The sequence below is a fragment of the Cydia splendana genome, chromosome 24, assembly GCF_910591565.1.
Source record: "Cydia splendana chromosome 24, ilCydSple1.2, whole genome shotgun sequence".
Lineage (NCBI taxonomy): Eukaryota > Metazoa > Arthropoda > Insecta > Lepidoptera > Tortricidae > Cydia > Cydia splendana.
The window spans coordinates 2,360,884-2,377,913 of record NC_085983.1 but is presented as its reverse complement, the minus strand read 5'-3'; the positions used below and the strand labels follow the sequence as shown (position 1 = coordinate 2,377,913).

Genomic DNA, 17,030 nt, shown 5'->3' with positions numbered 1-17,030 from the left:
CATATCTTAGGGACTGGCCTTACGGGCAAGAATAATGACTATAATGAGGCATGACAGGGGCCATGCAGTATAGCGGTGTGACACCGCTACAACGCGATTGGTTGATGAGTTCGCATCACACGCGCGATTGGTTGATGAGTTTGCACCACGCGCGCTATTGGTCGCAACTAGTTGCGTTAAACTGCACGATTGGCTGGAATTCGTGAGTGACACCGCTGAACTAGTACCATTTTTTCGTGCCCGTAAGGCCAGTCCTTAGATATATACGTCAATATGGTAAATATCAAATGAATATACATAATACATAAGTTCCGAAGAACTCATTGATACAAGCCGAGGTTATACCCGCAACCTCCAGATTAACAGTCGCACGCTTTTACCGCTAGGCTACCAGCACTCTTCATACACATACCTACCATCTACTTATTCACATAGAATTCTACTAGGTACTAGTAATGAATGAATGAATGAATAATATTTATTTCAGGACTAGTCCCATATTATGTTAGTAACAAGTTTATACTACTTAAATTTAGTGTTAGTGCAAAACAACATAAATAAAATTTAACAAATAAAACTTATAACCTACCTACGTGGAGCGCGATACATGGAGCTGTGTCCATCTCCGCATCAGCGCGGAATCCCAGCGGTCCGCGAACGCGCTCAGGAGCCCGTTGGTGCTGCAGCGAACTCGGGCTAGCAGGGAGGCGCACCGCTTGCGCATTATGGCAGCAAAATCGTCGTAATATAAAAACAAACGGCTCGATTCGGGAAATGAATTAGAGATTCACTAGATATGAAATAGTAAAGATATGTGACGTTCTGCGGCAAAAGGTACCTTATGGCGGCTGGTGCCGCGATTCGGGAAATGAATTAGAGATTCACTAGGGGTGCATTACATTTATTATAATTAATTTTCATATATTATAGTTTGATATATCGTTATTTTGAATAACGTAATAAATGGCATACTACCGTAATACCTAATTAACGGAATGTATAATATTATTATTGGTATAATGGTCATAAGGTATATTTACACTTCGTCTAATATACATTGTCATAATTATTACATACTCTAAAGCATATTATTTGTTATAACAAGTGACATCACATAATTATTTGTGTGGCATAATAGTTGCATGACATAAATGGGTTAGGTTAGGTTGGAACTGCGACTCCGCATAAACGAATAACTACATAACAAAAGGAGGGGTAGGTTAGGTTAGAACTTTGACCCTCCCTAGAATAAATACTCTAGCAAAAAAGTGGTTTAGGTTAGGTTTGAACTGCGGCCCCCGCAGAACGAAAACCGTGAAAAAATTGGTTAGGTTAGGTTAGGTTAGGTTAGAACTGCGACTATTCTAGGGAATAAAATAGCTAGCAAAAGCAGTAGGCTTGCGTACTAGACGTACTAGTTATAATAAGTATGTAAAACTTTACGTTATCAGTAAATGAAATAGGACAAAAAATGTTATACAATATATGTATTTATACTTGATACAATTGTATGAAGTATTACGTTATACAAAAATATAATATAACAAATGTCATTATAAAACATGTATATATATACTATTTGAACATTATATTACATTAGGCATTATATTATTGACAGTTTAGATGAAATCACAATATAATAAAGGAAACGTATAATAAAAATTACATTATAACATACAATAATATATCAAATGGCGTTATAACAAATGTATGATAGTTTTTTTATAATTATATTAAGCATTACACACCCATTCACTAGATATGAAATAGTAAAGATATGTGACGTTCCACGGAAAAAGGTACCTTATGGCGGCTGGCGCTTACGTCGCATAGAGCCGCAATAATATTGGAGTGGCGTTAATAATAGCGTAAGCGCCAACCGCCAGAAGGTACCTTTACCCGTGAGACGTCACATTTACTATATCGTATCTAGTTAATCTCTAATTCATTTCCCGAATCGCGCCGAAAGCTATGATAATTTCCGTACATCTACCTCAACCTCAATCTACCTACATTCTTTCACAAAGACTATCGAGCGATGACGTCACCGCCGCCATCTTGGCCGGAACCGCCGCCGGCGACCGGAAGCCGTGTAAACGCGCTAGTGCTGCCAGTACGTGTCGGTATTATGTTGTTTTGTTATTAGGCCGTTTCCGGTGTAGTTTTTGGTACGGGAAATGATTTCGGGGTCTCGCACATCTCACTTACATATTATATTTTGTTTTTATGGCGTTTATTTTGCCTTTTGGCACTTTGTATGTCCGTTGAGAAAATATTGTTTAGTTTGTGATTGTTTGTGGTTGTGTGACTAAGAGCTAACGAAACCTGTATAGTTGACCGAAACGTTAGCGAATGTCTCCGTTTTAACTTGGGAAAAATGTTCTACTCTGCAGGTCACATTACTCAACGGATTCTCGTGAAATTTTGTGAGCAAGTTCGGGGGTTAGATTATTTTTTCTGTCGTTTCGTTTTTTCTACAATGTTCAAAATGGTAGAAATTGGCCTAAAGGACTTAAGCGGGGTATGATCTATGGCACTTAAGACTATTGTGAGTTCACTGTGATAATGATTCAACGAAGTTATATTTTTTTTTGTCTGCAGCTCACAGAGCCACTAGTATGTATAAAACCTATAACATACAGGCGTACCGGACTGCATACTCGTACTTATTTAAGTGAGACAAAGCCAATTAATGTCCAGTTATCCAGGTTTCACTGTATACATATTTAGGCGCTTTTCCAAGTAAAATCGATTTCAAATCAAGTTCACATTTTTAAAGCTCGAATATGGTTGCTAGACAATTACTCCGCGTTAAATAAGTTAAACAAAATGGCGGCCGGCGCCTCACTTCCGGTGGCGGCCATATTTATTACTTCCGGATTGTCTGTCTCACGCTAGAGAAGATAAGGGGTCCTGATATAATGCAGATTAAATACTTTTACTGTACTTAATGGCCTAATATCCGCTATATACGATCTACCCACATCTGTTATTTTGAGTCAAACCAGTGGGGAGACACTTCTCAGTTCGGTCGAACTCGGCTCCGTTCGGCTCAGTATTGCTCCGAGCAATTATTAGGGTTGGCACCACTTGATTTCCTTTTGCGTGCACGACCACAGATTCTTAGAATCACTTGAATTTTGACAACCCTAAATTAACTGGTGACCGAAGAGCTGGCGGCTACCTCGCACAACGTATCAGCATTGCGATACAGCGAGGAAATGCCGCCAGCATCCTTGGTACAATGCCTCAAGGGCCTATTTTAGATTTAAGCTAGTTATTAATTTCGTTTAGTAGTACCACTGTATATATATTGTATGTAAATAAATGATTTAAAAACCCTAAATAGCCGAAAGGGATAGTGCCATATATTAGAAAGGAATAGCATGATTCGACCCAGAACCGCTGTCAAACTTCGGGTTTGTGGGAAGTGTCCTTTCTGTACGGTAGTACTATTATTTATTCTGTGGTCAAACCAGAAATTACAGATAAAACATACAATGATAAAATGCGCATGAATAAAAGGAGCGTGTTAAGGTATTTCTGTATTTTAAGATTCTGCCAAAAATTTAATTTTACAAACACTTAAGTTAATTATTGCTACTGTACTAAACAACCTCAGTAGGCCTATCACAGGAGCGGCGCGACAGTATTTCGCCTGCGAATTAGGCTACCCGTTCCTCTCTTATTAATACAGTTAGAAAAGAGCAGCCTCCTGTGCTAGCCCTAGGTACTCTACTGGTTGAGTTAGGAAACTACATAATTAATATTAACATTTCATCTCTGCAATGATTCAAATCTCACAATAATTTCTAAGTCCTTATTTATAAAACTTTAGTAACCTGTTACAAAACTCTGTTAAATGTTGTCTCTGGTTCTTTTAAATCTCTGTTAAATTGGTTCTCTTTATAACAAAAGAAATGTCAAAATGACAGATAGGGACAAACAATTATCCGAGCGTTTCTTATATTTTTTGCCATTTTTATATATTGTGACCTTTTTTGCCACTTTTGTGTTATTTCTACTCGCAAATCACGAGCTCTTTCGATCCTAATAGGATAAAAAAATGTCGTAGAGTTTTTTTCCTATTGTGTTACCATTTCCCCATATACTTTGTATGGCGGTAACAATAAGGAAAAAAAAAGAAAAGAAAAAAGGAAGGAAGGAAAGTTAAGTTAAGAAAGAGAATAATGTATGGAAATTTTAGGACACTTTTTTTCTCCTATAAGGATGAAAAGGGCTCGCGATCCTGACTAGAAATAACACAAATTTGGCAAAAAAGGTCGCAATGTATAAAAATGCCAAAAAATAAAAGAAATGCTCATCAAAGGTTTGTTTGGTTTGACAAACGTTTGTAGGTTTGTTTGTTTGTTATGGCTATTAATTATTAATTATACATTTAAATTGTTAAACTTGAATGTTTTGTTACAGATGACGGGCCACGTTTTCTGTCACGCGGGCACTCGTTCCGGACGGTGGTAGGAGACACGTTACTGCTGCCCTGCCAAGTTCAAAACCTAGGTTAGTGTTCCATTTGTAGTCTAGACTATATGACCTGTAACTTTACCACGAGCAGGCTGCGTGGCTCACTCCGCGATTTCGTCGCTTTGCAACAGGTAGCTAAAAGTACATCCGTTCCACACCAATTTTGGTGGCTAGCCATAAGCCGCGCGTGGCGCTGTCGCCACCTAGCGGCCATATCTGTCCTGATCGTAACATACCCGTTTTGTTAGAGAGTGAGTCTTCTGTACCTAGTACTATTATTTATTCTGTGACACGAGTCACTGGTATATTAGTGCGAGCAAGATGTATAGAATAGTACATTACGATACAAGTTCTTAAAGTTTTTTAAATCGACACGAGTTGCGAATTACCTTTTCGCACGTGTATTGTACATATGGCCCTTTAAATTTTCGACATACGCGACGCACGTATAGTGCTAGCACGCACTAGGGCGGTAAATTAGCACCATAACTGTAAAGTAAGTTACGTAGAAGTTAGTGAATATGTCTGTTTTGAGACTATCATGACTCATGATAAGGCTACTGAGGCCTAGCCATGATGCCAATCGTACGTCGACAAACGCCAAACGAATGGAAAACATGTACCGGGATAACAGATGCTATGAAAAGTCATGTGACTATTTCCATACATTACCTATTTAACTTTCGATTGGCGTTTTCTGCTAAAGATTGTCACCTTGGCTAGGCCCCCTGGTATATGTGATACCATAAAACACACTTTCCCTAGTTAAAACTAGTTTTCCGTAACGCCTTAGCGTTTTGGCCGTTGCTTTTTCATTATTATTCGTATGTACGTGTTTAACCCGCTTAATAAATTAACATTTTCTTAATAGAGACACCAAGAAAAGTCTGCAACGGTTTTGATAGCACACGCAGTGCAAGTGTTATTTTAAACGTCAAACCTCTTTAAAATTATGATGGATAAATAACACTTGCACTGCGTATGTTATTAAAATCTTTGCAGACTTTTATTGGTCTAACTCTACCTATGTGTTAAGGGGCCCACTGATTAACAGTTCGCCGGACGGTATCGGCCTGTCAGTTAGAACAAAATTTTGACAGTTCCGAACAACTGACAGGCTTATACCGTCCGGCGGACTGTTAATCAGTGGGCCCCTTAAGTCTCATAAGAGTATTTTACAAGCTTTTATTTAGTGTCACCTGTCCCGTTGTCTGTAATCAAATCTTGCAAGTTAAATTTAATCCACTTCCCGATTTCCAATTGAGCTGAAATTTTGCATGCATGTATAAATCGGATGACAATGCAATATTATGGTACCATCGAGCTGATCTGATGATGGAGACAGGAGGTGGCCATAGGAACTCTGTGATGAAACAACGCAACCTAATTGTGTTAGGGGTTTTTAGAATTGTCTCGATGTCGTAAGAAAAGTACAGTCAGCGATAAAAGCTTGTACCAAAAATGAAATTTTTGCCAAAAACTTAAAGATAACTTCCTCCAGGTTCCTTGGTACTCCTCTGGCGGCGGGGACCGGCTGTCCTGACAGCAGCGAGCCTCATGGTCACCCGGGACGAGAGGTTCAGGCTCGTCGACGGCTACAACCTGCAGATCACCGATGTGGGACCGCAGGTACATAAACATGGTCACCTTACACTAGCGAGGACTAGTCCTGAGCATTGACAGCTTCATGGTCACCCGGGACGAGAGGTTCCGGCTTGTCGACGGCTACAACCTGCAGATCACCGATGTGGGACGGCAGGTACATAAACATGGTCACATTACACTAGCCAGGACTAGTCCTGAGTACTCACAGCCTCATGGTCACCCGGGACGAGAGGTTCAGGCTTGTTGATGGCTATAATCTACAGATTACTGATGTGGGACCGCAGGTACAAAAACATGGACACCTTACACTAGCCATGACTAGTCCTAAGTACTGACAGCTTCATGGTCACCCATCGATGGCTACAACCTGCAGATCACCGATGTGAGACCGCAGGTACGGAAACATGGTCACCTTAAGGCGTATCCAGATTATTACATTTTTCGCCAATCTGATTCAATTGCCCGATCGAATCAGGAGGTGCGGACGCACATACCAATTTGGCTCGCCGAATTCAACCGCCAATAATGACTGATATTACCGATAAAATGAGGTGCGGACGCAAGAATACCAATTTGTGAGGCCAGTATTTTCGTTCTGGGGCATTTTTTCAATTTAGAGGGCTCTAATATTACCATAAATCTAAAATTGGAGATTGACGCCAATTTCATTTCTGATCGAGCGATTTGATCAGTCCCGTCTGGATACCACCTTACACTAGCGATGACTAGTCCTAAGTACTGACAGCTTCATGGTCACCCGTCGGTGGCTACAATCACCGATGTGGTATAAGTATGGATTTTCTCAAATGATTTTTACGCCTAAGACCCTAATCTCTTAAGGCCCCTGTACATATTGGACCAACGCAGGCCAGTCCAAGGGACGCAGCCATGCGGTAGAATGAGATAGCAATATCACTTGCTCCCTCTAACGCATAAATGCGTCCCCCAGACTGGCCCAGGCTGGCCCAATATGTAGGCCTTTAAACAAAAGCCATTGTTTCTTTTATGACGAGCCCAAGCTTCCATCTTTGGCGCGTGGCAAAGCAACAATGCCGTTTAAAAACAACTGTATCGTGATAGTATTAAAGTTCATTATTATAAAGTATTAAAGTTATACCGCCGGTATGTCACATGACATGAAAGATGATTTATTGATGTTTTTATGGCTCAGTACATTTTAGAGGAAACTACAAGCCATAGTAAGATTTTGTAATTTGATTTGATTTTTTTGATACATAATATGTAATTAAATGTTCCATCTACCATTGTAAAACCAAAAATTTTAATAATAAAATAAAAGATAGAATGTCAGAACATTTAACACGAACCTTTTTCATGCGAATAAAACTAGCGTCACCTGTAGGACAGAAAATAATTGATATACCTAACATTGATAAGGATAACTCCTTTATTGTGTGTTTTAAAAATAAATATAGGCCTACGGTATGTAGTAGGTAGTCTACGAGGAAAGTAGTTGAGTGACACAAAGTAGTCTAATGATCCCGTGCCATATAATATTTTCCAAAAACTTGACACCTCATTTTTCAAGCCATCGCAGCGTCCGGTGTGAAATTGGGCACTTTATTCAAAGCCTGCATCCAAATGAGCCATACGTCACGCGGGCGGCGAACCGTCACAATCTTCATACATATGGAACGTCTGTTTCTTATAACGACGCCGTTAGAAGGGTTGACTTTCTTATTGTTGTGTTGTTAAGAGGAAAGTGGACCGCTTCCATACAACCGTAGTCCTCATTTTTCTCTCTGGATATTAACATTATAGAAAGTATGTTTAAACACGATTTTTTTGTTTATAACTTCTGATATTTTTTGTGTGCTAGTGCACGCTTCGAATGCATTTTTCTGGGCATCATGGCGAATCTAGTGAGGTGTCACACGTATTTTTGGGAGTGGTATCTCTATTTTTCGCCGTTTTTAGTTTTTCGAGTAGTCTATGTTTTCAATCTGACTCCACAAGACAGGCATAGCCTAGTGTGGCAGTCATAAGCCCCCCATTCACACTCCTACCGTGTAGGCCGCCTCGTAGTCCGCCTCGTTGGGTAGGATTGTGTATGGGGGTTGCGGACTACGAGCCGTCCTACCGTTTAGCCGTTTGTAGGACGGCTCATAGTCCGCAACCCCCATACACAATCCTACCCAACGAGGCGGACTACGAGGCGGCCTACACGGTAGGAGTGTGAATGGGGGGCTATAGGTTAAGAAAAACTTGTATACTTTTTGGCAAATAAAACTTTTTGCTTTTTACTTTTTTTGTTTTGTTTTGATATTTGTACAATAAAGTGTTTTACTACTACTACTACTACTAAAACTATTTTTTTTTATGAAGGTATTCCATAGCTAGCATTAAATTTGGCTTCGGCATCGATGAAGTAATAATTGTCAGAAAACTTTCATCGTCCACTTTTATTATAATAATAGCAATAACATAAAAATATACAAATCAAATAATTATACTTTCATAAAAATCAAAGCCCTGAAAGCAAACCCTAGAAAAATAATTAAATGTAGGGTAATTGGCCAGTAACTGGCCACTTATAGTAACTGGCCGCCCTAAACTAAAAATGAATTCTATTCACCTATAAACAGAATTCATTTTAGTACCTATAAGGTTTCAATAACTGGCCACCTTATACTAAAATGAATTCTATTTATAGGTGAATAGAATTCATTTTTGGTTTGGGGAGGCCAGTTACTGGTGAATTACCCTATTCAATTACGTTACTTAAACGTCAAACAAAAACAAAATCTCACAAAAGCTGGTCCCCACCCAGGGACTTCAAAAACAAACGCACGTTTGTTTAAAGCCTAAAAAAATGCAAAGCAGACATCTAAACGGTAATTGGCAGGCAAAAATATGATAATCGCCACATAAAAACCTTTGTGGTGCTTCCTCGCTCGTTATTTTTTATGTGTGGAAACACTGAGGTACGATTTTCCGCAATTTTGGCCCGCCATCTTTTTGTACGGCGAAATTGTCTTTTTATTATGTTTTCTTCGATAATTTGGTGGTTTTGACGTTTTATTTGGCTTATTTATGAGGTGCAGAGTCATTTCTCTCCACAGGTAATGCGTGAAGTCAAGTATTTGCAGTTATTAACCTCACAAAGACCAAACTGGGTCAACGGGGTGGGTCGGTTTAAAACTGTTCGTATTTTAACAAAAATATCTGGGAGACTGAGCTTTGTTCGGAAAACATATAAAAACTCAAAAATGCGCGTTTTCCCAGAGATACGATCGATTTATCGCCCCCGAAAATCCCCATAAATACCAAATTTCATCGAAATCGTTAGAGCCGTTTCCGAGATCCCCGAAATATATAAGTATTTCTCGTTTAAAGGTACATTGAAGTACAAATTGTACCTACAGTTGCTCTTTAGACGCGCCTAGGCAATCTTAACTGCGCACGTTCTGACAAACTCCGGTATACACCGAAAGATAAAAAGATAACCTTATTTTCAACGGCTGTAACAACTAAGATGAATAGAAGGTCGTCGTCGTTAATTTAAGAGTTTGACTCTTGTCGGTGTAGCTCTCTCCATTTGACTCTATCCAGGGCCGCCTCCTTGATTTCCTTTCCACATAATAGAAGGAAAGATTGCAGGCAAGAGAGGAAGGGGAAGGCCGAGGATAAGCTACATAACACAAATAAAATAAAATAAAATGTCGAATAGTAGGTACCTTAGCGAAAATTAATCAACAAATTAAAAACAGATTCATTCATACTGAAATGAATACTTGGAAGTATTTTTTGTGCTCTTTATGTATGACTACTGTTTAATATCATTCTTAGTAGGCATTCATTATCTTCTCTTAAGTAATACGTCGAAGGCGGTTTTAGATGATATTATTTATTTACAACAATAAATTTGGCTCTAGCAACGACTTTCGGCGAAAAACAGAGACCAATTTTGGTTTTCTGTCTATATTATGACGTCTATTTCTAATTTTAATCTAAATTATCAATCTTCAAGGTAATAATGTCATTAGAATCGTATATAGGTGCCTAATATTACCTAATAATACAGATGTAGTGCATAATTGTTTTCCTTCGTATTTTCTCGGAAACGTTCGTATTTGTCATGCTACTTCAATCAACCTCAGTACTTCTTGTACCGAAACTGACTGAAATAGCAAAACACGTTCGTACGTTTCCGTGAAAATACGAAGCAAAATAATTATGCACTATTGCTAAGCGGGCGAGGTGTTCAAAAATACTTTGACACGCTCTTATTTTCTTAACAACAAAGTCGCGTCAAGGTCATTTTGAACACCAGGCCCGCTGGGTATGTACCTAGGTACATATATAAGTCCAAAAAACCGTTAAACATTGAAGGTTTAAATGATTCGAATCAAATCCCCTTCCATCAGCCATCTTGATCTCATTTCAGATTGTGCGCTCAAAAGAAAATCATTTTTTAGTTTATGGCCGTCGCGGGGCCGAATCAATTTATTTAATGGCAAATAAAAGTAAAATACCTTTGATTAACAGGTACTAGGTAACGGCTCCAGAGTTGTGGTCACTCACACTACAACAACTGAACAGCTAATTAAATTAATTCATTTATTTCAATAGCATAAAAATATGTTAAAATACGTTAATGTTTCATGTTCAGACTGGGTTATTACCGACTCCCAGATAGAAGGACATTTTAGTGTTAGTTTTCCTACCGATATCGATACAGGGTCTACCCTGATCCCCAGGTACCCAGCCACCTGGTACCCAGCCACCTGGTACCCAGCCACCTGGTACCCAGGTCTACCTAATGAGGGTTTCCGCGATCGAGTTTTTCACTAGATGACAGCACCGTGGCGAGAGGTCTAGCTGTCATAATCCACCAATCATGTTAAACCATGTTTTTTTTTATTGGTGGAGATTAACAGCAGCTGTCAAAAAGACCTCTTGTCACGGTGCTGCCATTTAGTGAAAATCTCGATCGCAGAAACCCTCATTGGTGTTACACATTGTGTACAGCAGCGGTCGGCAACCTTTTAGCAGCCAAGGGCCACATAGTAGTTAACGGAGGTGACGCGGGCCGTACTTTGTTAATATTTATGACTTTATGAGACATTGTCGTTTGTCACTATTACATACAAAATAGCAAGTGACAGGTTCGCGAGCCGCATACTGTTACGCTGAACAGCGTAAGGTAAGTACCCCTATTAACGACCCCATTAAAATTGGCATTGATTACCGTGGTATGTACAAAATAGCGTTTAATAAGAAATCTTATTAACTTTCTTTGAATCTAAGAACACAGAAATAAAGCCTTATCTTTTGACTGTCGAATAAGTATAACACTACTACGAAAACATCACGCAAAAAAGTCGAAAATCGTAAACTAGCGCATCAGGAGCGCAAAATTTGGTTGCTCCATACTAACACGCAACACCTCAAGTAAGTAAACGCGTATTCTATTTAGTGATTAGCGTAATAATGGTAAATATTATGAAAAGACTAAGACTTGAAATTGATTCTTAGTTATTATCTTTATGATTCCCAAATACTTTATTTGCGATATTTGCTCGCCAATAGGAAATAAAATTGGAAATTAAAAACCTCGGTGTTAGGTTCCATTTTCTTAGTGTGACACCTAATTTCGAGGTATACCTCGGTAATAACGGAAACGATATTTTAGATTCGAGCGATCTTATATTCATATATAAATGCACATTTCCTTGACTTTTGATGTTATTGAAATATTTAACCACCTATAAAGCTAAAGAGCTATTAACGTGGTATGAAATCCATGCAAGAACTCTTAATTTTGATTACAATTTTAGACACCTTCTCAGACGTTTTCTTAGAAACCCTTATATGAGAAACTCGTTCAAGTATTGATATAAAAACAGAAGTATGGTTATAAAGTTTATTTTAACCATTGTTTTGTAACATTTGGAATCATCCATATTGATCGTTTAAAAAAATACAAGAAAATTATTTATTTTTATTACTCGTAAATGAGTTTTAGAATTATTTGAATTGAACTGATTAACGATGGTTAGAAAAGACATCACTCGGTAATAAGCTGTATGAGAACCTAATACAGACCTTCATGGCTTCGATATTAATAGGTTCTTAAAATACCTAATTAATAATACTTTTGATAGTCTTTTGTATACCAGGTACATAATAAGGGTTCTTAAAATTCAAGGACCGAAGACAGGCCCGAGAATTTTCAGACTTAATTATGTACCTACCGTTGCACACAATATTTTTTCTAAGGCAGCAAACATAAAATGATATACCGGGTGTGGCCTGTAACACGAGCAAATAATTAAAACATAGATTGTACTCCTCAAACGGTGACATTTTTGTTTAACAACTTTTAAAAATTATGAAGTATTTAGAGTCCCTATTTTACATACAAAATAAATATTATCTTCAAAGGACGCCATCGCCACGTCATATCATTGTGATTGACGTTGCTTGTCACGCCTTAAACATAACAAAATTCGCAATACATTGCGTCTTAGAATAAACTTTAAAGTGTATTAAAAATCAAACCACAAGTTATTTTTAAAAGTTGCTGATCAAATGTTGGTCAATATGAGGGATACAGCCTACAGTTTAATTTTTTGCTCGTATTACAGACCACAGGCTATATAAAGTCAAAGTAAATATTGGTTTTTAGATCTTTGCCTAGAAAATAGCATTTTTTTTAATACAACACTTGGCTATTGTGATATTTGTTTTCATATAGACAAAGGACACGGCCCCCTACGCACTGCGCATCAAATGTAGTTGGTTTAGATATCACGCAACTGGCAGTCATTAAATCGACAAATAGAAGTGTTGGAGTAGAAAAATATATTTTATGTTATTTTAATAATAAAATAGACATACAAACATACAATATTAACATTAACTTACACAGATCTTGTATATTGTGTAGAATATAATTCTGATAGCTTTCTGAACGTTTTGGCGCAACTTGCCCTCCACGTCCGGTTAAAATAATTAAGTACCTATTTAATAGATAGATATTTAATAGGTAGATAATAAATTAAACAAGAATTTCGACGCTCGTAAAGGGTAAGCCACGATGTTTTTAGCGTTAAAGGAACCAACTAATTTATTTAAAATTCATTAATAGTAGTCGTAGGTATTGAATATACCATTTTTATCCATTATTGTCAAATAAATAAGATTTATCATGATTATGGAACTAAAAATGCGACGGGATATCCACCCTCGTAAAAAGGAACCCACATCCGCGGTATTTGGGTAACAGTGGTCCATTACCACGGTAATAGGCGATTTCGACATTTTGGTTTTGATAATTATTTTTTCCTTTATATTTTTCCAAAAAAAGGCCAGAAACTAAAATAATATAAACTTTAATTAACAAACTAACATAAAAAAATATGTCTTGGTCCATACACCGCCGGTTTATGCTTAATTTTTGGCTCTTTTTGGAAAACTTGCTTAACCCCCTCGTTAATAGGGGTACTTACCTTACCATAATATATGCGTAGTTTTTAGAAAAACAGGCCTGTGTGCTGTAGGCATTTCAGAAAAGTGTCGGATACATGACGCTATTTTTTGAGACTTGTGGTACCTAATGATAAAGCTAAGAAACCGATATTTAAGCATGACAACGTTTGATAACTTAGCGCCAAATTCAACGGTACCTATACAATGTGTAAATCCAATACGGGCAATAAATTTAATCATATATTAATTATAATTATTTTTTGTCAATTTACCGAGCCACAATGTACTGCAAACATTACAAGACAAAACATGACATCAAATTACGAGATACGAGCTTATACAGGGTGATTCATGAGACGTAAGCAGGACTAATCCTGCACACTCAGTAACTGATAATCGATCGATCACCGTCGTATTTAGGTGAAACAACCACACTTTTTCCTATTTTTTTACTTTTTGGTGAAGGCAAATTTATTTCTCTACAATCATGGTCACTACTAGACCTAATTAATAAACATAAAACCTCTTTAACCGTAATGACAGCATTTTGATTACGAAGAAAATAAACTGTCAAACTTGAGTGAGACACGAGTTTTCAAAAGTAACCAGACCGTGATGACAGTGATGACATTCAATTTGACACAGAATATCGGTAGTTTAGTATTCTAATTGTAGGGTGACCATGCATGTCGTAAATAAAATAATAACTTTTTTTTTTCAACACGACTAGAAAATTAACGTTAACCTCACTAATACCTAATACTGATACGAAACAGTTGCTTATAATTTACGGAACGCGCAGTGTTAGTCCTGCTCACGTCTCCTGAATCATCCTGTATAGTAACTGCCAACAAGCGTTGACAGTTACTTTAAAAATCACGTATCTCTTAACTTTAGTGTTGCTTTACATTGCGGGCCGAATTACTTTGAATGGTTAATATTTTCATTGAATTTTTAAGCAAAATTTATCTCAATATACTTATAGGACCTATGCTGGTTACCATTTAAATATTCGCCCTTATCGGATTTACACATTGTATAACACAGATTTCTACAGGTTTTTACAGTACATGCCATACGCGTCACGAACCCGGCAAAGTAGATATTTTAATGGTATGCCCCAGTGCATTGTGCTACACAAGCTCTGGTCACAATGTAAGACAAAGGGTACACAGTACAGTATATAAGAACCCAATGGGTGCATTACATTTGTTATAATTACTTTTCATATATTATAGTTTGTTATATCGTTATTTTGAATAACGTAATAAATGGCATACTACCGTAATACCTAATTAACGGTATACATGATGTTATAATTGGTATAATGGTTATAAGGTATATTTACACTTGGTCTAATATACATTGCCATAATTATTACATACTCTAAAGCATATTATTTATTATAACAAGTGACATCACATAATTATTTGTGTGGCATAATAGTTGCATGACATAAATGGGTTAGGTTAGGTTGGAACTGCGACTCCGCACAAACGAATAACTACCTAGCAAAAGGAGGGTTAGGTTAGGTTAGAACTTTGACCCTCCTTAGAATAAAATGCCTAGCAAAACAGTGGTTTAGGTTAGGTTTGAACTGCGGGCCCCGCAGAATCGAAAACCGTGAAAAAATTGGTTAGGTTAGGTTAGACTGCGTCCTCCCTAGAATAAAATGCTAGTAAAAGAAGTAGGCCTGCGTACTAGTTATAAAAAATATGTAAAGCTTTACGTTATTATCTTATTATTAAATAAAATATGACAATAAATGTTATACAATATATGGATTTATACTTGATAAAATTGTATGAAGTATTACGTTATACAAAAATATAATATAACAAATGTCATTATAAAATATGTCTATATACTATTTAAAAATTATATTACAATAGGCATTATAGCAATGACAGTTTAGATGAAATTACAATTTAACAAAGCAAACGTATAATAAAAATTACATTATAACATAAAATAATATATAAAATGGCGTTATAACAAATGTATGATATTTTTTTATAATTATATTAAGCATTACACCCGAGCCCAATTCAATTTCCATTTAATTTTGCACTACCTACGCAAGAATTGCCTCACAAAATTGTATTGGTACAGAATAATTTGGTATCGAAAGCGACACAATTAAACCCGTTGTATGTATTTGGCAAACAACGCATGTCGACTCCAATACAAGTTTCAATACAAAGGATTTTATACATCGTGTGTCCCAATAAACCCACAGTTCAACCAGGTATTTCTAGCGGTATTTCGATATATATTTCATATGAACCAGTCGTATTTGCTATTTTATGTGTGAATGTGTGCTACACAATCGAAGTTACACTGTCTTTTTCATTCAAAACAACGTGTTTAAATTATATGAAACTTGAATCATCCTCTCTTTCCACTCGCTCTGTCTTGAATGAATGAAAATCTTTATTTTCAGTGAACTATTGGCCCATAGATAACTTAAAGGTGTCCACTGATTACCAGTTCGCCGGACGATATCGGCCTGTCAGTTAAACGCAAAATTTGACAGTTCCGAACATCTGACAGGCTGATATCGTCCGACCATAGAAGGTAGCATCCTATAGAAGTGGTATACGCGTGCCTCCGTGAGGGACAAAACATACGCAATGCGACACTATAGTAGCATGAACCCCCCCCCCCCTAGCCCGGCCAAGTCATGAATAATACTAATTCCCACGTTTTTCATAGCTGTCATCTCGGACCGGAAAAAAACTGTCCGGAATGGCGAAAAGTAAAATGTCGGACGGTAAAATTACGTCTAGTGCACAAGCTACTATATACATTTAATGGACAGTAAAACTCGGACTGCCGGACAGTAAAATTCATTGTAGTGCACAATCGCCCTATTAGGGCCCTATTAGTGGCCCTATTATTAGTAGGTGCACAAGCCAATCATCCGTTTTTTCATGCCACTGCGCCGCACCTGCGAGTAAAAAGACGGACAAGTGCACAAGCCAATCATCCGTTTTTTTCATGCCATATCGGACCATGAAAACTCAGACTGCCGGACAGTAAAATTCATTGTAGTGCACAATCGCCCAATACTAGATTCATGCGTCCGGCGAACTGGTAATCTGTGGGCCCCTTAAAACTAGCATACATACATCTTCGTTTTCTTTTTATAATATTTTCCCCGAAATAGACGCGACTATTTAAAAATTTTGATATTAGGTACAGTCTCAGAGAATTTAATTTCCTATATTGTACTTTATCACAATGGGAATAGTATGAGTTCTCTAGCGACTTTCATATTGATTATCACTAGGGCTTCCAAATACCGGACTTCTTTCAATACCGGTATTAATACCGAAACTCTCTTCATCAATACCGGGATCCCGGGATCCCGGTATTGACTATGAATCGCTTAATTTTTTTGAGTTTTATTAAAAAAAGGCTCTTTGTAACACCAAATATGTATGTCCTTAGCTTAGGCACAGAATAAATAATAGTACTAGGTA

General features: G+C 37.4%; 1 protein-coding gene across 1 annotated transcript in view; it reads left to right on the top strand.

Moving 5' to 3' along the window:
• Positions 1 to 17,030, top strand: part of LOC134802499 (limbic system-associated membrane protein-like) — a 77,831-nt gene that overhangs the window by 44,173 nt on the left and 16,628 nt on the right. Inside the window, exons 3-4 of the mRNA XM_063775178.1 lie at positions 4,432 to 4,521; positions 5,987 to 6,114. Of these exons, the coding sequence (XP_063631248.1) occupies positions 4,432 to 4,521; positions 5,987 to 6,114 (218 nt within the window). The remainder of the gene's footprint in view (positions 1 to 4,431; positions 4,522 to 5,986; positions 6,115 to 17,030) is intronic.